At 49.0% G+C, this 22,008-nt stretch overlaps 2 protein-coding genes across 2 annotated transcripts in view; both read right to left on the bottom strand.

The window, feature by feature from the left end:
• ARSG (arylsulfatase G) overlaps window positions 1–2,168 on the bottom strand; it is a 146,846-nt gene extending 144,678 nt beyond the window's left edge. Inside the window, exon 1 of the mRNA XM_032617924.1 lies at window positions 2,062–2,168. The gene's annotated coding sequence lies outside the window, so the exon portion shown is untranslated. The remainder of the gene's footprint in view (window positions 1–2,061) is intronic.
• AMZ2 (archaelysin family metallopeptidase 2) lies at window positions 556–8,744 on the bottom strand. The gene is made up of 9 exons (XM_032617948.1): window positions 8,654–8,744; window positions 8,149–8,237; window positions 7,768–7,857; window positions 6,944–7,226; window positions 6,456–6,629; window positions 6,220–6,348; window positions 3,541–3,701; window positions 2,062–2,238; window positions 556–813 (listed from the first exon to the last, which is right to left on the bottom strand). The coding sequence occupies exons 4-9, from the start codon at window positions 7,224–7,226 to the stop codon at window positions 658–660; spliced, it is 1,080 nt and encodes a 359-aa protein (XP_032473839.1). The 5' UTR covers window positions 7,768–7,857; window positions 8,149–8,237; window positions 8,654–8,744; the 3' UTR covers window positions 556–657.
• Between the last annotated feature and the right edge of the window lie 13,264 nt (window positions 8,745–22,008).

The following is a 22,008-nucleotide window of genomic DNA, read 5'->3' on the forward strand; positions in this document are numbered from 1 at the left end:
AGAACTGCAGTCCCCACAAGCATATGGTGCAGTGCAAGTGCCGCTGGCATTTTCACTGGAAAATATTCTTGAGAAGAGGACATGTTTTAAGCTGCTAAAAACTGAAGTGCGCTGTTGCTTCTTTCAGGGATGAGCTAACAACCAGCAAAGGAAAAAAAGAGGTAAGGCAGCCCCCAAGGGTGGAAAAGTTTGCAGAAAAGCAGAAGGGGTGTGTGAATGGAGAAAGTGACTTGGCCCGGTCAGCAGACGGGGAGCACCTCTTTCTAAAAACGGAACCAGAAATCATCCTCTGGAAATCATGTTCCTTGGAAACCCTTTCTCAGGACGGGGAGAGCTATTTTTACAGGACTCGTTAGTTACTAGTTAGGGCTGGCCCTGGCTCTCTCAGGAGACATAAACGTATCTGAATGGAAATGTCGTGCTTGCTGCCACACACCAGGCTACTAAGACAGAAGAGAAAGCATTTCGAATTGTTATCATTGTAAATGAGCCCCAGTTCCAAGTTCCAAGTTCCAGTGCTTTGAAAAAAAAGCCCACTGTTACTTTGACACAGCGCAGAGTCAGCGTTAACGGTTTATTCCAAGGCAGTACAGCACTCCACCCAAATGAAAGCATGGTGTGCAAACGTTTATTTGAGTTACTCCTATCTGGAGGTTCTTATGTCTGGAGAACAGCAAGGCATTTTGTTATCCACTCCTTCCATTCTTTAAAGGCTTCCACAGGTTTTGGCAAACTCAGAGGATCCTCACGGCTATGTTTTGGAGTAACTGTAGGTGTGTCGGTGGACTCAGCATCAACCCACCTCACCAGCGCCTTGAAAAACAGATTCATCTTTTAACAAATCCCAGCAAAACAGACTTAGGCAAGAGGAAAACATTAGCTTCCAAATCAAGTTATCTACATCGGTGACTTATGCTACCCCACGGAGATGTTCCATTTGACAAAGATGGTCACGAAAGTGAGACCACGCTTGTCAAAGGGCATGCACCAGAAACACGCCAGCTGTGAGCACCTAGGACAGTCATGAGGATGCACAGAAGAGAAGAATTACACTGAGTCCTCACAGTTTTCTGAAGGTGGGAGGATAATTATTTTCTTTTCTCAACTTGCTAAGTGTTCCACAAGGCATTATTATACCATGGTTGCAATTTGACGGGGATACGTATACACCTGTTAAGTGTACACATAGGCATGCCAGATATACATATGTGAAGACACACGTGTACACAGGGATTGCAGTCGCTATGTTTGTGGACACACATTCACTTGCACACCGAGATTAGATACTTTCCCTCCTTCTTAAAATCATGCCTTCCTCCTAATGAATATCATACCCTTGCCCCATATGTGGAAAGATAAATCGCTTCCACATATTCATAGTTTTGGGGGGTTTTAATGTAAATTTATTATTATTTATTAATTTATTTTTGGCTGTGTTGGGTCTTCATTGCTGTGCGCAGGCTTTCTCTAGTTGCTGCGAGCGGGGGCTACTCTTCATTGTGGTGCATGGGCTTCTCATCGCGGTGGCTTCCCTTGTTGCGGAGCATGGGCTCTAGGTGCGCGGGCTTCAGTAGTTGTGGCACGTGGGCTCAGCAGTTGTGGCTCACGGGCTCTAGAGCACAGGCTCAGTAGTTGTGGCGCACAGGCTTAGTTGCTCCACGGCATGTGGGATCTTCCCGGGCCAGGGCTGGAACCCGTGTCCCCTGCACTGGCAGGGGGATTCTTAACCACTGCACTACCAGGCAAGTCCCTTCATAGTTTTTAAACATGAACTTTCCCTCACTTATCAATATTTATTCTGCTCTGCAAAGTCAAGCTCTCTGGCCCTAAATGAACGGGAGACACAGAAACCTCTTCCACCATTTCTCATTGAATTCTAAGTGTAAGGCAAGTCAAAGTTTTTAAGGAAGATATTTCTTTGCACTTTTTTTAAACCCACAGCTTCCTGCTTACCTTTGCACTAATTTCCTCTGATAAATCACCTCCAGAGAAGGGCCTAATAGAAAATGGTAGTTTGCTACTTAAATAACCACTTCCCCCTTTATGGCTTCCCCCACTTACTTTGTATCTGTCTTTAAGGTGGAAGCCGACAGCACTCTGCAACTTGCGTAAACAGATGGGGCAAAGGTCGAGGGGACGCTGGTCAGCTTCTTCCAAGTGGTTGGAGCCTTGCATCAGGCATGCGAGCCACTGGCAGTGCCGAAGTCCAAAGATATGTCCAATCTCATGGGTTAAAGTCTGCAAGACATTCACGTGGAGGCTTACAGCGCCACGGTCATCAGCAACAAGGTACACCCCCTTCTTTGCATGCTCTTCCAAGAAACCAATTCACAGGAATGAGCTCCCTTACCATCACCACCAAAACCTCAATCTGCCCCAAGACTTAGTCCCTCATTTCCCTGAATGTCTTACTGCCTTCCTCTCTGGGCTTCAGTACTCCCCCACCCAGGGTTTCTCCACCTCGACACCACTCACACGTTGGACAGGATCATTCCTTGACGGAGTCGGGGTGGGGTGTCTTGTGCGCTGTAGGGTGTTGAGCAGCCCTGGCCTCCACCCACTAGACGCCAGTAGCATCTCCTCCCCCGCTGTGACAACCAGAAATGTCTCCAGACACGGCCAAATATTCCCTGGGTGGCAAAATCACCCCTGGTTGAGACCACTGCTCTGGACCAGTGGGATGCTTGCTAACATGTAGATTCCGAGGCCCTTCCCCCAGAGATGCCGAGCTGGTGGGCAGCAGGGGAGCAGCTTGACCTGCATGTTAACAAGCAGATCAATGCAGGGCACGTACAGCTGACCCTTGAACAAGGAGGGGTGGGGCACCGACCCCCCTGCAGTCAAGAACCTGCTCTGGCTTTACAGTCAGCCCTCTGCATCCGCAGTTCCGCGGGCCCTTGTGGTAGGGCAGTACCTATGGCACCAGTGAGGAACACTGCATGTAAGTGGACCCATGCAGTTTAAAGCCATGTCGCTTAAGGGTCGGCTGTACTCTGAACCCGTCATTCCATCAGGTGTTCTCTACCCCCGACACACAGCAGTGATGAAAGCAGAAAAGCCTGTCTGGCTATGAAGAAAGGGGGAAACGAGGAGACAGGCTTCCCACAGAGCAGGGCAGGGGGAGACACGAGGAACCAGCAGCTGCAGCAAGCAGCCTGGAGCCCAAGGGGAAGGCCCGTTCCCTGCCAGGAGCTACAGCACAGGGGTCCCGCAGGCCCCCGGGAGTTGGCCCGACTTGACGAGCACAGTGTCCCTACCTGCCCAGAATTCTGGAATTAAGCTAATGGTCAGGAGACGGGTACAGCCAAGGCCGCGTGTCACTAACAGGACAAAAAACCGTCACAGATACTGTACATTTCAGTACGAAGGTACCATTTACATTCTGGTTTTACTGATAACTTCAGTCAAGCAGTATCCACCAAAAGTATACAAATGACACAAAGTTATTTATAAACCTACCTTAAGGACTGTGGGTATATAAATGCAGGGGATCAAGATCTCTTAAAAAAACACTCCTGGTAGATTGTCTGAACAGCTCACCTTACAGGACCGAAGCAGCAAAACACTAGTCACTTCAGGAACGTAATAATTATCAAAAACCGAGTAGTCACTTGAAGACTTCTGGAGCTTCTTCAGTTTGCCTTCGTAGTGGGAGCTGTAAAAATCACTGCCGTACCTGGCAAAGCTGAATATCCCCACACCTAGGAAAAGAAGACAAGCAATGACGGAATAAGAGGAAGATTCCTGAAGACTGAAAAAGAGCCCGCCTGGGCACCTGGCTGGGGAGTGCCCGTCTGTCCTAGTGAGTGCCCGCAGCCCCAGTAAGCTTGGCTAAGGTTCACCCGGACAAAGGAGACTTCTGCCCCAGATTTCCCGATCAGAATCTTCTGCTAACCAACCTGCTCTGCTCTGTAAAACTTAATGATCTTGACGTCAAATTCTTGAGAAATTTTAAGTTCCACAAAGTTTTTTTCCCCACAAAAGAAGTCATTTTGGGGGGAATTCCCTGGCGGTACAGTGGTTAGGACTCTGCGCTTTCACTGCCGTGGGCCCGGGTTCAATTCCTAGTTGGGGAACTAAGATCCCACAAGCCAAGTGGCAAAATAAGAATAAAAAAAGAAGTCATTTTCTTAAATAGCCCAAATAAAGTACTCCAAAAGGAGCGACAGAGTGAATGAACCGCAGGCTCATGAGCTCACTCTGGAAGATCACGGTAAACAGGTCTCAGGGCCGTGCATGTCACTGAGGGTCCCGTCCTGCCCTCGTGCCCTGCTATACAGGAAGACATCCGGCCACTGCCCCACTGCCTTGGGGACCATGTTTGGACCCTGCCTTCAGACAGAAGAACCTCTCCTGTCCTCCCCGCTGTAAACTCAGCACAGCTCTCTCTGCAGCTGTGCCGGTGACCAGAACAAACCCCTGTAACTGACTTCCTGTGACATCTAGGCTAGTTTCAACCATCTCTGCACAGAGGACAGACTGACGCACCACTCGTTCTAAAGGGGACCGACTGCTTTATGATTCCGCTTGTTTACACTGTTGCTTTCACGTATGCCTCCTTCAGTTGCTCTTCGAAAGTAGTAAGGAACATTTGTGTTAAGGAAGTGAATTCGTAGTAAGTTTGTCCAACCTAATTTGATTCAAAAAGAATGCACCTCACTCCACCTTGGTATTTGAGATTTAGGGGAAGAGAGCATTCTAGAAGTTAAGAAAAAACTAAACCTACTCACATCACAAGTGACCTCCTCTGACCAAACAAGTGTGGGTATATTTCACTATAATACCTTCAGCAAGAACATTTTTTTCTTCTAATAATCCTACCAACAGATTATTTCATTTGGTAATTAAATATTTCTCAATTTTAAAATACCAATCTTTATAAACTTGGAGAGAATGAAGTCACTTGCAGTAGGATACTGTCTCACTGCACGGCAGATCAACCCTGCTCTCCTACTACATCTTCTCTTCCATCACACAATATTTAAGAAACTTACTGAGAAAAAAAAAAGAAATAGAAACATTTGGGGGGAGTGCTTCCTGACCTCCTCAAACGCATAAGATAGATTAGTTAACAATATCTAGATAAATACATTGTTTAAAATTTTTTTAATGGTTCTATCTCTATCAGGTTAATAATAAAAGGGAAAATAAAGATTTAGCTCATACAAATTTATTTCTGATAGAAAGCTCGTACAAAAGCTCAGGGGGACAGCAGTGACCCAGGTCTCTGAGAGAGTGGGTTAGTTAGTAAGGTCATGGGGGCAGGGGGAGTTGGCGCTGTAAGAATGTAAATGGAGAGTGAGGATGAAGGGGTGGGAGAGGATGAAGGTGTGGGTGGGAAGAAGAGGCTCCACAGCACCCTAGGCCCCCACCTCTAATGAACTGGGAGGAGAGGTGTGTCTCTAATAGGAAGAAACGTTTGTTAGCGAGAGCTCCCACCCCAACAAACCCTGGGGCTGATGTAACAGCCAGTCTATAACCTCTGTACTCGTACGGGCCCTGGTACTTGCTCCCCATACCTAGAACGCTAATGCACTACCATGCCCCTCAGTTTACTGGACTTTTCCCCTTGAAACCTGTTTTAGATCCTGGGGGCAAAGGGGAGAAAAATAAGAGCAAAAACGGAGGGGTGGGGAGAAGGCAAAAACAAAACCAAAATAGGCAAAAGTATGATCTGCTTCTGGGTCCTTCCCCACCCCCAGTGTTATCAAGCAGGGCTCGCAATGAGTCAAAGGTTATTTTACTTCAAGTCAAAGACTGAAACTGACCATAAATAAAATAACAAAATGTCCTGAGACACTGGATATGAAGCACACTTGTAAATCAGTCTACAGCTGCCTCATCTGTGCAAGAAGACTACTAAAAGAGCTGAAAAACGATCAGCAAGATTTTCACTTACATTAATGACAATTCAAATATCCTCATTTAATTCACCTTGCCACTGAATTACCTACACTCACCATCTGTTGTGCTGAATGCCTATATATGTGCCAGGCATACGTACACACTTTTTACAGATCAGCACTCTTATGTAAATAATCTCAAAATGACACTGCGAAATACGTATTATTAGCTTCCAGGTCACACAGGCGCTGAACAGCCAACCTGTGGAGAAACCCAGATCAAAGGGGTCTATCAGCAGCACCCTTCCCTTTACGGCAGGTGCCGCGCCAGAGATACTGTACAGTCTTAGGCAGCAACAACGTCAAAAAGGAATACCATCTGTCAAAGAGGCCTGTCCAAAGACAAAATTCCAGGAGTCTCTTGGGTAAAGATCGATCATTGTTATTCCCACAACACAAAAAGCATCTTCAGGTTTCTTCTTTTTTAAGAACTTCAGGATCTGCCCTATTTAAAAAGAAACACGCGTGTGATATATATATATATATATACACACACACACACACATACATACATATATAGCTCAATTCAAAGTGTAAAGCTGTTTAATTCACCTGCATGAATCTGTAGGTTCTGCGTGTTATCATTGATTCTAAAGGAGCACCTCGTTGCAGAGACAGGAACTGGTTCTAGGAGTTTTACTGTCAAGCCATAGAAAAATGCTTCACAGTAGCCCTTGAGCCATTTCACATATTCTTCACTGATACTTCTGGTGTTTCCTAGCAATCCTATAGCATGGAAGAAAATTTAAAGACAGACTATGAGATGATTAAAATAGCCGTTACCTCAGTCTACAATTAGAAATTTGGAATTAGACACAAACCAACTGTAAATTTTCAATACACCTTTATCGTTCACTGAGGTGGATACGAATTAGAAAGAAACAAAACATCCTCTTTTAAGGCAGTTTGGCTACAAAACTTCCACCTTGGGAATGAATGTCAAAAATGATTATAAAAACTGCCCGCTTAAATGAGATCGACACCCCAAACTATCCCTGGCCACAGCACCATTGCAAAACCAAACCAAATCCAATATATACCAATGCACTGTATATAAATACTGTGCTTCTGTGGAGAAGGTATCTTTCTGTAAGGATCACTGAAAAACTCTTCAAAGTCTTGGGGAGCCTCAGGATGGGAGGTTATCCAGTCTGACTGCGAATGCAAAGTAATGGGTCCAAAGAGATCACTGTCTGGCCGGAAGGCTTCGTCCATCAGACGCTTTTCCCCAGCATCTAACTTCTCATACTGTGACACAAGCGCTGGGTTCTTTGAGATGAGAGCTGTCCTCAGTGTGCGCTCAGAGTGCCGTACTGTTTGCATCTACCGGAAAGACACAAGTAGTCAAATATAAAATGCACATCCATACTGCTGACTCTAATCTATGTACATCCTCCACAGACATCTTTTATTTCTCCCTGGCACGGAATGACTGATCGATTGCTAATGCCTTGGAGTGATCACTCCAAATTACTGTTTGCTTTGCCCATTTCTAATCAATTTCTTGGGGAGGGTCTCTGAAAGAGTGAAAAGACAACCATGATATTCATTTCTCCATCTCTTAGGGAACCTGCTCCTATTATAAAAACTAGTGGAAACCCTAAGACATGACCTGATTTCCCATTTCCTTCTGCCATTTAGGTAATAATATTGTGAACTGACTCACTAGGGCCACAGGAGAAATACTCATCCTTTCCAGTGTGACCCAAAGATGTTCACCACCGAACGGAAAGAGAACTAATGTAAATCTCGCCGCTTCTGTAACTTAACTGCAGGCTAATAATATATCTCAGCCACTGAAGTTCATCGTCTCCGGGTCGTGTCACCCTGAGGAAGACACCAGGTGACTAAAAGCCAGACTCACAGTGACAGGCCTCTTCCATTCACATCGCGTGCCTGCGCAGAGATTTCAGCCTTCCCTTTGAACGGGGCAGACAGCTGTTCCACCGCGAGGCTGTGTTAGGGAGGAAAGGAAAAAAACTGGACGTCACTGTCTGGAACTACCATACTTTCTAATTATCTACATTTCCTCCAGTTTAATGATAGGCAATTGATGGGCAAGTTTAAGCGAATGGCTGTCCTGGCTGGACATCTGAACTCCAGCGTTCCAGCGTGTGGAAGAAGCCCCCCAAACGAAGCTCTGTCTTGTCAAAGCTCTCCTATGAGCAGAGGCTCGTCCTCACTGCTCCACAATGGGCCGAAATGCGACTTCTCCCCCAGGACAACGTCCTGTCGTTCTACCCACCTTCAGGGAGAGGACGGCTCCCTCTCAAGTTTCTGCCTCACAAGGACCGGCATGTCTGGGCCTGGGCGGGAGCGCGTGGTGCCTTCACCCTAACGGTAAAAAGGCGGTGTCAAAGGTCAGGAGGCCTCCCAGGTGGGGGTCACTTCGGGGGATGGGGGCCCGAGAGCTGCCGGCGCGCCGGGACCGGAAGCGGACGGCCACCCTGGCCGGTTGTCCATAGCAACTCGCTCCTTGGGCTCGGCCCCGCGCCAGCGCGAGCCGGCCCGGTAGGGGGCGGCCTGGGGGATCCCCGGGGACCGTCGCTTCGTCTTTTCCACCCAAGGAAGCCTGGCCTGGCTCTCCCGAGATACTCCCGCCCCCGCCGTCCTCCCCGCTTCCGCCACGGCTGCTCCTCCCACATCTTCCTCCCTCCCCACCGACCGCGACCGTCCTTATCCTCTACCAGCCGGCCGCCCGGCCAGGAGGCCCCAGCCCGGCCCCGCCACCCTCACCCCGTCACCCTCACCCCATCACCGTCATCCCGCCGGGCGTCGACGCCGCCCGCCCCGTGCCCTGCGCTGTGCCCTGTGCCCGACGCCGTGCCCCGCCCCCTCGCGCGACGCCACGCCCCACCGTAGCACGCACGCACCGTTGTGCCCCGCCCCTGACGCCCTGTCACGGCCCCGCGCACCATGCCCCGCCCTCGCTGCGCTCCACGCCCCGCCGTCGCGCTCCACGTCTGGCCGTCGCGCCCCACGCCCCGCCCACGCACCCCGCCCACGCCCCTTGGCGCCCGGTCACGGCCCCCCCACGCCGCGCTCTACGCCCCGCCCACGCGCCCCACGCTGGGCTCCGCGCTCCACGACCCGCCCGGCTGCGCGAGGCAGTCTCGGGGCCCGAGTCCTAGTGGCCGCCGTGGCCCCAGGTTCTCGGGCGAAGCGCGGTCACGAGGGGGCCACGAGGCGCTGAGATCAGCCCCGCGCTCGGCCTTTCCGCCCTGACCTCCCGGCGCGCCGCTCTCCGGGGCGCTCCCCGGCCGCGCCCGCGCCGCAGTGTTAGCTGCTCGTGCATGTGCTCGGCTGGCCGTGGGTGTGAGCAGAGCCCTCGGCGTGACAAAGTCCACCGGCGCGGAAGCGAGTCCGCGGCGGCCGCAGGTGGACTCACGGCCCGGCGCGGGTATGCGCCCACTGGCGGCCTCCGAACAAGCCCCCGCCTCCCACTCGCTCCTTTCTGTCCAGCTCCTGTCATTCTTCCCCAAGTTCGCACCGCGCTCACCAGCCTCTCTGTCCTGACGGCTTCCTAGGATGGAACCTGGGGAACACCTACCTGGCCCTTTGTAATCCTGTTTCCTCAAACCCTTATTAACGACCTCACCTAAAGGGACGCCCAGCTGCCCCCTGAGCCAGCCCCAGACATGACTCCTGCCCTCCCAGCCTTAACTCTAAGATACTCCTAAGTCCTGTTTTTCGTTCTAAGCCCCTGTCCTACTGCTGCAAAGCAACCTCTGGAAGAGGTTCTCATGTTTAGAATCATCCAAGTTATCCAAAAAGAAAATTTGTGGGCTTCCCTGGTGGCGCAGTGGTTGAGAATCTGCCTGCCTATGCAGGGGACACGGGTTCAAGCCCTGGTCTGGGAAGATCCCACATGCCGCGGAGCAACTAGGCCCATGAGCCACAACTACTGAGCCGGCGCGTCTGGAGCCTATGCTCCGCAACAAGAGAGGCCGTGATAGTGAGACGCCTGCGCACCGTGATGAAGAGTGGCCCCCACTTGCCGCAACTAGAGAAAGCCCTCGCACAGACACGAAGACCCAACACGGCCAAAAATAAATAAATAAATTTAAGAAATAATAATAATAAATAAATAATAAAAAGAAAATTAAAAAGAAAGTTTGTAACAAGATTAGAAGACTGCAGAACGGGGTAAAGAAATGCAAAGTATATGGCAGATGAAGGATTTTTAAATGACTCTAAGGAGATGGACATCATGACATGAAAACGAGCAAAGAACAGGTACTTTGAATGATCCATTAACATAAAAGGGTTCAACTTTACTCAAAATAAAATGAAAAACATTCCAATGCTTTTTTCTTATCGATCAAGTGACAAAACTGTTTACAGTTGACCCTTGAACAACAGGGGTTTGAACTGCAGAGATCCACCTCTGCACAGATTTTTTTCACTAAATACATAACAGCAGTGCTACAAGATCCTCGGTTGGTTGAATCCATGGATGTGAAGCTGAGGATACAGAGGGTTGACTGAAAAGTTATATGCAGATTTTCTGACTGCAAGGGGTCGGTGCTCCTAATGGCCCATGTTGTTCAAGGGTCAACTGTATTTTGAAAGAATTGCAAGCTTGGGACCTCCCTGGTGGCGCAGTGGTTAAGAATCCACCTTCCAATGCAGGGGACACGGGTTCGAGCCCTGGTCCGGGAAGATCCCACATGCCGGAGAGCAACAGCCTGTGTGCCACAAGTACCGAGCCTACGCTCTAGAGCCCGTGTGCCACAACTACTGAGCCCACGTGCTACAACTACTGAAGCCCACACGCCTAGAGCCCATCCTCCACAACAAGAGAAGCCACCGCAGTGAGAAGCGCACGCATCGCAATGAAGAGTAGACGCCGCTCACCCCAACTAGGGAAAGCCCGTGCGCAGCAACGAAGACCCAACGCAACCAAAAGTAAATAAAATCGATTCTTTAAAAAAAAAGAATTGTGGGCTTCCCTGGTGGCGCAGCGGTTGAGAGTCCGCCTGCCGATGCAGGGGACGCGGGTTCGTGCCCCGGTGCGGGAAGATCCCACATGCTGCAGAGCGGCTGGGCCCGTGAGCCATGGCCACTGGGCCTGCGCGTCCGGAGCCTGTGTTCCACAACGGGAGAGGCCACAGCAGTGAGAGGCCCGCGTACCACAAAAAAAAAAAAAAATTCTCGGTCTGTGATGCCGTTTTTGTCACCAAAAGGTGACACCTGAGCTCAAGGTCCCCTGAGAGAGGAGTCCTGTCGATACTGGCGGGTGGGGGGGAGGAGGGTGCCGTTCGTGAAGTTCAGCCTTATATGAATGGGACCCATGAGCACAGTACACGCGCACCCCGATCTTGCGATCAGCTGCGCACACAGGTATAAACCCGTACTACATCAGTGACCAATGACCTATAGAGTTCAGCTCTATTTTTACTATGGGCAAGCACAAAATAGGTATTTTTCCAAGTTAGCATTGTGTTCAGGCATATACTAAACATTCCTCCACGGGTGAAGGGTTTAACATTCATTTTTCGAACATTTTTAATTCAGGCAAGAGTGTATAGAAAAAACGGGGTCCCAGGTTGCCCCATCTCATTTTGGCCCCTAGAGCGTGAAAAAAGAGGAACACAGTGTGGTCTCTGCCTGAAGCTGGTTCCGTTAAGGGCCCTCCTGGGACCTGTCTCAGTAGAGAGGGCGCCCTTGCAAATCTGACTTGCCCAGGTGGGTTCGCTAGGGTGACAGGCAGCAAAATTAATTCAGGAAGGCATTTTATAAGACTATCCCCTCCAAGGGGGAGGAGGGTGGAGGAGGGACGGACTGGGAGTTTGGGATTACTGGATGCAGACTATTATGTAGAGGATGGATAAACAACAAGGTCTGACTGTAGAGACCAGGGAACTATATTCAATATCCTGTGATAAACCATCATGAAAAAAATATGAAAAAATATATAACATATATGTATAACTGAATCACTTTGCTGTACAGCAGAAATTAACACAACATTGTAAATCAACTAAACTTCAATAAAATAAATTTTAAAAAAAAGAATATCACCTCAAAAAGGAATTAAAGATGTAGCCATCTGGGAATTGTCTGGCAGTCTGGTGGTTAGGACTCCGAGCTTTCACCACTGAGGGCCTGGGTTCAATCCCCTGTCAGGGAACTCCCGCAAGCTACGTGGCATGGCCAAAAAAAGAAAAAAGACGTACACATCTGAATGCAAACATGCAAAACAAAAACTGGGGCGAATACTGCTAATTGTGTCAGTTTGCCTCTGTTTTGTGCCCTGTGAGCTACCCAGGAGGCTCGATCCACCCAGAAGAACGGAGAGTCGCTGAGGCTGCCTTAGGGGTGGGGAGTGAGGGTATGCACATCTCTTCTGGGAAAGTTTCCGGATGCAGTGTAGCTCTGGAGATTGGTTGCTCTGTCTCGTCTGTCTTTCTGTCTCTCGTCAATCCTCTCCACATTCTCCAATTCACTCCAGGGAGCTGCTCTGGTTAATCCAATTGCTCGCCCAGTAGGAGGGCACCCTGATGGGCCATCAGTCAGCCAGTGGATGGGCCCATTTTTGGCAGGCGCCCCTCACCCGTGCAATGAGTCATCCGGGAAGTGCCCAGTCCCACTTCCCTTGTACCTTCTGGGGGGCGGCAAGCATCACACCTCACGTGCCCAGAACACGTGTGTCAGGAGAGTGTGTTTGACTTCAGATCTTTGTTCTGGAGCATGGTCTTGGGTCTGCCTTAGATAGCGAGGGTCGTGTAACCAAGCCGGCATTTCTTTTCACATTTCAGCTGCTTAATTTGCTCCTAAAATATAGGGTGGGAACATTCTGAATTAGCTTCTGATTCTGGCTCTAACTTCAGGGACCAGCTTTAAGGCGGTGAACAAGCCACCGCCTCTTAGGGTCCCAGTTTGTTGCCCTGTGACATGTCTCAGGACATAGATGCTCAAAGCCCCATTACGGGACTAACAAGCTCTACGTGCAGTTGTGATACGTAGTAGCTTTATAACTTAGGGCACTGAAAGAAAAGGTACCACTTCCATCACCAGGACCTGCAAGCTTGTGTGGGTGTCACGTTTAGGCGCATGTGTTCAGCTGGGACAGAGGCCGGCGCAGTGGTTAAGAGGGTCACCCCTGGAGTCACCCACCTCTGTATAGCTCTGTCACTCGCCAGCTCTGCGACCTCTGAAGGGTTGTCCGACCTCTGTGCCTCATCTTCCTCCTTTGGGAAGTGGGGATTCTAACAGTCCCTGCCTCACAGGCTCTTCAGAGGGCTGAGAGATAACATACCCAAAGCACTTAACCTGGGGCCCAGGTGAGGGACCTGGCGGTGAGTTAAGAGTCCATGATTGAGGGGACGCCCAGTGTATTCATTTCCTGTGGCTGCTGGTAGAAATTTCCGCAAAGTCTTGGTGGCTTAAAGCAACAGAAGTCTTTCGTCTCAGAGTCCTGGAGGCTGGGTGTCTGAAAACACTGTCTCTCGGCTACACCCCCTCTGGCAGCTGCAGGGGTGAATCTGCTCTTTGCCTCTTCCAGCTCCTGGGGGCGGCCGCCGTTTCTCGGCTTGTGGCCGGCATCCCTCAATCTTCAAGGGCAGCATCTTCAAATCTCTCTCTGCTCCGTCTTCACATCACCTTCTCCTCTGGGTGTCAAATCTCCCTCCACCTGCCTGTTATAAGAACACACATGGGGCTTCCCTGATGGCGCAGTGGTTAAGAATCCGCCTGCCAATGCAGGGGACACGGGTTCGAGCCCTGGTCCGGGAAGATCCCACATGCCGCGGAGCAACTAAGCCCGTGAGCCACAACTACTGATCCCACGAGCCACAACTACTGAAGCCCACGCACCTAGTGCCCGTGCTCCACAACAAGAGAAGCCACGGCAATGAGAAGCCCGCACACCGCAACGAAGAGTAGCCCCTGCTGGCCGCAAAGACCCAGCACAGCCCAAAAAAAAAAAAAAGAGAGAGAACACACATGAGGGCATTCAGGACCTACCCGATAATCCAGCATATCTCCCATCTCAAGACCTTTACTTAATCACATCTGCAAAGACCTTTCTTCCACGTAAGGTAACCTTCACAATTTGGGGGGATTAGGACTTGGCTGTCTTTTTTTTGTTGGGTTTTTTTTTTGTTGTTTTTTTGTTGTTGTTGTTTTGCAGTACGCGGGCCTCTCACTGTTGTGGCCTCTACCATTGCGGAGCACAGGCTCTGGACGCGCAGGCTCAGCGGCCATGGCTCACGGGCCCAGCCGCTCCGCGGCATGTGGGATCTTCCCAGACCGGGGCACGAACCCGCGTCCCCTGCATCGGCAGGCGGACTCTCAACCACTGCGCCACCAGGGAAGCCCTTGGCTGTCTTTTGGGGGGCCATGGAGAGAATGGCTGTGATATTTTTGCCTCCACTGCCCATTTGAAGATGTGCCCTTGTCCCCTTTAAACTTCCCTAATGGCAAACATGTCATCTTTCCCCCCCAACCCAGCTCTCCCTTCTGACTTCCGGTTTCTGCTGACAGCTGCCTTATTTTCTCCATTCCCCGCCTCAGGACTGTCTTTGATCCTCCCATCTCCTTCCCTTCCTGACACCACCCTATCCACACTTGACATTAGTCACCAGGTCTCAGAGATACCAAGTCCCTGAGCACAGGGGAAACTTCTCCCCTAACACCTTTGATTCACGGACACAGAGCTGAGCCCTGCAGAGAGGCAGCAGCTTGCCCACGTCACCTGGCGATGTGATGCCCAGGCTGGACCAGAGCCCGTGGCCCGGGAGATGCCCTCCTACCACAGCTGCTCATCCTGGTCAGGTTCTTCCCGAGGACAATCCCCCATCCTTTCTCTGTGTCTCTATTCAGCAAACATCTATTGAGCATCTCTTGTGTGCTAGCTGCTGGACAGTCAGTGATGGGCCAGACCCAGGCCCAGCCTTGCATCGCAGTCTGGTCCCTATGCCACCTTGGCCTGGCCTGCTTGTTTTTCACCTGTCCTCCTGTCCCAGGCAGCATGTTCCTGTTTCTGCACCTTCGGGGGTGTCCCTGGGTGCAGAGCACCCTGCCCCTTCCTGACCCCGTGGAAGTGTAAGCTGCTTTCAGAGCCCCAGGCTTGCCCCTGCCCGGGAAGCCCTGGCCCCCAGTCCAGGCCCTAAATGTAGGCCCCATCCGGGTGGGTCCCCTCCTGCCACTCTCCGTCCTGCTTCCTGTCCTGGGGTGACTGAAGGAGCCCCCAGAGCTGCCTCTGCTGTTGAATAGGGTGGTTCCCCCCTCCCTCTACCCCTCCTCGCCTCCTATCTCTTTTCATTCTTGCTGCTTCCCAGGAGGTGAGGGCCCCCCGACTTGGTCCCCACCAAACCTCCCCAGAAAACAGCTCCCCGTGTCCTTGCCTCTCTGGGGGAGCACAGCGAGGGTCGAACAAAGCCGGGGTGGGTCCCTCAGCCCAGGGCTGCTGAGCGAGAGCTGAGAACCCCCCCGGGGGCTGTCACCCATTCCCAGCCCAGAGCCCAGGAACCTGCGGTCCTCAGGGAACTCCTGTTTGGTCCCCAGTAGGAAGTGCCCCTGCCTGTGGTTTAAACTGTACACATCCTTTCTTTTGACCCTGAGAAACCCGACCAGCTGGACAGCACAGATACCTGACATATTTTTGGGGGGGATGGTGTTACCTTCCTGTGAGTGTGGGATTTCATGACCCAGTGCTGTACCCAAAACATCAGAGCTGAAAATAGCGGCGATGCTATTTGCTCACAAATCTGTGGGTCGAGAATTTAAACAAGGCCATTGGGTGGCTGGTCTCTGTCTGGGTGGAACGTCTGAGGTGTTGTCTCCGCTCCTGTGTCAGGTGACCCAGAAGTGGAGGTGGGTGGGGACATGGGAGGGGTGGCAGGGTGGCCTGTAACAGGGACAAACGTCCAGCTGGGTCCTCGGTTCTCCACGGAGCCCAGGGCCTCTCCCTCTCCACGTGGCCTCTCCAACAGGATACAGGGTGCAGGCTATGTGGTAGCTCAGGTCTCCCAAGAGAGCAAAAGCAGAATCCCCCGAGCTTCCTTAAGATGTTGGCCTAGAGCCAGTCCAGAGTCACCCCTGTCCCGTTCTATTGCTTGAAGCAGCCCAGATTCAAGGATGGGTACCTTGCACATCAAGAGGCCATGAATACCAGGAGGTGTGCTCCACTGCAGGCCTGTAGTGTTCACTGTCACAAGCACTCTATGTGCCTTATCTTTCCAGGTGCATCCTAATTCTTCTGCGATGGAGGGCTGTTCTCCCCCTCAGTACACTTCCTATGGGCTGGCTTGCTCCTAGGACTTGCTTCATCTACATTGTCTTATCAAGAAGGGACTAAAGGGAACTGCAGGTGCCCTGGGGCCCTCTGAGCGGGACTGTTATCCTGCCAACCCCTCCCTCACCAAGAGCTTTCTTTTGGGTCAATTGGAGGAAAACGTAGTGATTTGGGCCACACTCCCATTTTACAGATGAGAAAACTGAGTCTCACCAGGGTTTTTAGCTCACACACTTGCTAAATTAAAGGTGACATAAGAAATGAGCAAATTAGGTTTGAGAGCCCAGGACGCTCGTTTTTTAATTGAAAAATTGGGAAATAAATTTACTTTTCAGAAATTCATTTCCTGGACAGCTTCTCTGGACTGTATCTAATCTGTCAAGCAAGCGATATCCATGTGGTCTTCCACGGCCACCTTTGCTTAGACGTCACTTGGCCAGACCTGATTCTCTCTCATACCTTTCGCTGGACCCCAGGAATGAGTTCACCCACAGAAGCAACCTTTTGTGAAAGGAACTCACTCTCAATGGGATGAAACCTTCTCCTCGAAGGACTAGGTAAGCCCCCACCTCCTCCTCTCCCAAGAGAACATTTGGGAATACTTCCTTATTTGAAAAGTATACGCACAAAAAGTTGGGGTGACTCTGGGTTCTTTCCTTGGCTTCTTTTCTGTGGTTCTTGAACCTCACCTCCTCTTTCCAGACTTACTTCCCCTTCTTTGTCTCTTGATGTCATCTACATTCTGCCCAAAGAAGCCACCAAGTATGCATGAAGTTCTCCCTCGACTTTGCATGCATTTAAGTCACTCCTTCCACTCAGTGACATCGAGGAGCATCTAAATGCCACCCCAACAAGGAGCCTTTCTCCGTATGGCCCCATCAAGCCAATGCCATGTCCTCTCCCCTGAACTGGGAAGGCGTGGAGACCTCCGCAGGGCTCTTGTGATCTGCTCTGGTTTTTGCGGTTAATTGCACTATGGTCTACTCTGCGAGCTCCCTGACGGCAAAGACTGTGATCTACCAGCCTCTTCTTTCCTGGAGCCACCCAGCAAAGCCGTGCCTCGCATGGGGAGATACTTGCTGTTTGTGTGGAAGTGTGTCTGTGCATAAAGAATGACCATGCTTACCTTTCCAGGACTGTGTATATGTTATAGAAGCATCTCCGAGGTCACCCCCTCCAAGAATTTGGAAACAGGGAAATAAGATTTTTATTTGTTTTATTTTTAATTATTTTTAGTTTTTATTTTATATTGGGGTAGAGTTGATTGACAATGTTGTGCTAGTTTCAGGTGTCCAGCAAAGTGAATCAGTTATAAATATACATGTATCCATTCTTTTTCAGATTCTTTTTCCATACAGGTTATTACAAAATATTGAGCAGAGTTCTCTGTGCTATACAGTAGGTCCTTGTTGATTATCTATTTTATATATAGATAATAACAATCTATTATTATCTGCGTATCTGTTAATCCCAAGCTTCTGATTTATCCCCCCACTTCCCCTTCCATAACCATGTGTTTGTTTTCTATGTCTGTGAGTCTGCTTCTGTTTTGTAAATAAGTTCTTTTATATCTTTGTTTTAGAGTCCACATATAAGTGATATCATGTGATATTTGTCTTTCTCTGTCTGACTTACTTCACTTAGTATGACAATCTCTAGGTCCATCCATGTTGCCGCAAATGCCATTATTTCATTCTTTTTCATGGCTGAGTAGTATTCCATTGTATATATTACCATATCTTCTTTATTTTTCATGTGTCGATGGACATTAGGTTGCTTCCATGTCTTGGCTATGGTAAATAGGGCTACATTGAACACTGGGGTGCATGTATCTTTTTGAATTATGGTTTTCTCCAGGTATATGCCCAGGAGTAAGATTGCCTACAGCCATACCACCCTGAATATGCCCAGCCCAAGCTCTTCTGATCTCAGAAGCTAAGCAGGGTCGGGCCTGGCTAGTACTTGGGTGGAAGGAAATAAGATCTCCCATGGACAGGAAGTTGCCAGATATATACAGCAAAGAAAAAGACAGGATGCCCAGTTCATTAGAATTTCAGAGCAGCAACAAATAATCTTTTAGTCTGAGTACGTCCCATCACATACTCATACATGAAAAATTATTCGTTGTTGATCTGAAATTCAAATGTAACTGGGAACCCTGTCTCGTATCTGGCAACCCTACCTGGAGAGTTAACGCATGAAACTAACACATGCAGATTCGAGCAAAGTCATCACCTTAAGAAGTCAGCGTTGGGTCCTTCAGCAAGACGATGTAACTGGAGAATACAAGAAAAGCATACTGACAAAACCACTTTAAACCTTCTCTTGTAACATAGCTTAGGAATGGGCCAGTCAGAAAGTGGAGGGTCAAAGAGACAAGCTTTGCTCACTATCTCCAAGTTTGTCCAGGAGAATCAACTTTGAGGTCCGGGGCGGCTCTGATCCCTCATGTCTCTGGGCGGCAGGGGCCACTGGGGTTGTCCAACGGATTCCCCGGGTTTCCCAGGAAGAATTGTTAGAATTTGGCTTCTTGTGCCTCGTGGGGAGTGAATACGCTGACCTGGGAACTATGACCTCTGAGGGAGGCAGCTAAATGACATTGGTTTTTCTTCCGCCCCATTCTCTCTGTGAACTTGACTCTGATCCATTCTCCACGCGCCGGGTCACCCCCATGGGACATCCAATGTCAGTAAGTCGTGTTTTACTTCAACTAGTGCCCTCTGTTTTCTGGGTCTCTGCTACAGCCGAGGGCAGCATCCGTTTCTTCAAGGTCCAAGGGCAGCATTGACGGAGTGCCTCCTTTATGCCCCGTAATCGTCACACTAACTCTCTATCCAGCTTCAGAGACAAAGAAATAGAGAGGTTTTGTAACCCCTCACAAGGGGTACAGCTGGGACTTAAACCCGTGGCTGCTTCCCATGGTTATTAACCATTATTAACATTCTGGCCAACATGTTTTTAGGACAATTTTCAAAATTTTTTATACAATTTTGAAAGGTCTTTCCATTTACAGTTATTACAAAATATTGGCTATACTCCCCGTGTTGTACATACATCCTTGAGCCTGTCTTACACCCAACAGGCTGCATCTCTCACTCCCGCACCCTTATATTGCCCCTCCTCCCAGAGCCCACTGGAAACCACTAGTTTGTTCTCTAGACCTGTGAGTCTGCTTCTTTTTTGGCAAACAACTTCTTGAAACACAGGTACACCCACGTTTTTACATAAGTAAGCTCAAGTTATATATATGTGTGTGTGTATATATATATATATATATATATATATATATATATATATATATATATACACACACACACACACTGTTTGAAACTTTAAAAGAAAATTCAGCCAGATCTTGGGGAATCTTCTACGTCTGTGCTTCTAACAGCCAGGCTACAGAATCCTGCAGAGAAGAGCCTTCAGTGTGATCCAACATCATGACAATTTGGAAAACAAGCTCAAGAAGCTTCCAGAGAGGAAATGCAAACATTTAGGAAGGAGAAATTTTCGCCCTTGAGAGAAAGTGACGTTCTCACGCCCTTTCCCACCTAGGCCCATCGACCGAAGCCTATTCCTTTCTGAGGTCCCTTCGTGGAGTCCCCTACTTTAAGTAGACTCTTCTCCCATTTGTGCTTTACAGGTGGACTGAACTTATTCGAACTGCCACTTGAAGTAATTTACCCAGGTTACCAGGCCGGATCCTGAATCAACAGAGGTGTGTACGTAAAAGAAAGGACTCCAAACGGAAGCAAATACGAGAGAAGGAAATTCAGGAAAGTCAGAGGACGGAGACCCTGGGACTTTATATTCACCACCTGGTGTTTCAGAAGGCTGTTACTTTCTGGACTGTAAATTCATCCTCCCGGATGAAAATGATTACAAACCACTGCTGTCTTTTCCCGAGAATGTACATGTCTGCAACCCATTCTTAGGAGAGACCTTGGCCTTGAGACTTAAACCACCCGGTGACTCATGTCAACAGGCTGTTTTGTCAGAGAGTTTCCATAATTAGAACCTGTGACTGACATGTCTGACCACGAGAATGTATCACAAGGACTTTTCGTGAGCGTGGGTTTTTTAGCAAAACCTGACCTGTTGAAATGTCAGGGCTTGGCGTTTTGGCCTTTGGGGTTTTTTCAGGCTGTCTGTCCTTCCTGGAATCAGCTTCTTTGGATACAACCTTCTCAGCAACCCTATGGGGTAAGGTTCTTATTGTCCCATTTTATGGATAATGACACTGAGGTTCAGAGAGGTAGTGTATTTCATCTGAGACAGGCCATGGCGGGGAGGCGGGGATGTCTCACCTTGAGCCCAAGTCCACTGACCCAGATTCTAGGTTCTCTCTCCCGTGGTGCCCAGGCCTGAGCCTCCAGGATATTATGAATGAGGTCGGTTGAATCTTCGTGCTCTCTACAGAGTCTCCGCCCGACACAACCAAGGTCAGTGTCCAGTGCCTCATTCCCTCAGGGCCCCAAGTGCCTGTATGGTTGACTGGAGCCACTGCAGCCCAGAGAAGACAGTGACCCAGAAAAGCCGGGAGGAAATTTCAGAAGGAGGGAGCGCTCCATGGTTTCAGATGCCAGGGGCGATAGGCTGACAAACGCACCTTCTTTGTTGTGACTTTGTGCCTTCCTTGGGGACGTGCTGTTCCCTCACTCCGGACTGTCCTGCACTGGCCAGTCCTCCTCCAAGACTCAGCCTGAAATACTGCCCACCCTCACAACGGAAATATCGTTATTGTTGAAGATATAACACAGTGTCATGATTTTATAAAAAAGCACCCACCATAACAAGTTTTTAAACTTGCTTTTAGGAATTTCCCTGGTGACACAGGGGTTAAGAATCCACCTGCCAATGCAGGGGACGCGGGTTCGGGCCCTGGTCTGGGAAGATCCCACATGCCACGGAACAACTAAGCCTGTGCGCCACAACTACCGAGCCTGCGCTCTAGAGCCCGCGAGCCATAGCTAATGAGACCGTGCGCCTAGAACCTGTGTTCCACAAGGAGAAGCCACCGCAATGAGAAGCCTGTGCACTGCAACGAAGACCCAACACAGCCAAAAATAAATAAATTTATTTAAAAAAAAAAAACAACTTGCTTTTATATACGTGTAAAGTGGATATGTAAATTTCATACTTAACCTTTGTAATGTATATATTTTTGTACTCGCAGATTATATATATAAAATATGCCAATTTGTGTATAGAAATGTTAAATACCAAAATGGTACCGTATTGTGTATAGGTTTTCTATCTCCTTTCACTCACTTTTATTTATTTATTTACTGGCTGTGCCGCATGGCTTGTGGGATCTCTGTTCCCTGACCAGGGATTGAACCTAGGCCCATGGCAGTGAGAGCCCCGAGTCCTAACCACTAGACCACCAGGGAATTCCCTCACTCACTTTATAGTGGATATATTTGATATCAGTAAGTATAGATTTACCTAATTTTTTTTCTCAAAATGAATAGTTTTAAAAAACACAAAACTAGTAAATGTTCCTTGCAAAAAATATGTGAATGGTACAAAAAATATATAAAGTAAACAGCCAGACAGTCCTCCTTCTGGAGGGAACCATTATTAAAATTTTGGCAAACATCCTTACACACACAGACACCCACGTTTTTATATGAATGGGCTCAAGTGATACATACTGTTTAGAAAACTTTTTAAAAAATTCAGCCAGATCTTGGCAACATCCTTCTATGTGAATCACAGCATGAGATCAATCTTTTTAATGACTGCATTCTATTTTACTGGGAGATTATAACTGCTTGACTGAAACACTGACGATGAACATTGGCTTTTCAGGTTTTCCGGATTATAAACAATGCTGTGATACACATCCTCAGAGGCAGAGAATTC

This window comes from Phocoena sinus, chromosome 20, assembly GCF_008692025.1.
Source record: "Phocoena sinus isolate mPhoSin1 chromosome 20, mPhoSin1.pri, whole genome shotgun sequence".
NCBI classification, from domain to species: Eukaryota; Metazoa; Chordata; class Mammalia; order Artiodactyla; family Phocoenidae; genus Phocoena; species Phocoena sinus.

Bases quoted from the DNA above. Each gene is read 5' to 3' on its own strand.
- AMZ2 (XM_032617948.1), bottom strand. From the start codon at position 7,226: ATGCAAACAGTACGGCACTCTGAGCGCACACTGAGGACAGCTCTCATC. The intron at 6,349-6,455 runs GTGAATTAAACA...CTTTTTAAATAG, and splicing joins GAACCTACAGATTCATGCAG to GGCAGATCCTGAAGTTCTTA. The intron at 2,239-3,540 runs GTGAGCTGTTCA...AATGTCTTGCAG, and splicing joins TGCTGCTTCGGTCCTGTAAG to ACTTTAACCCATGAGATTGG.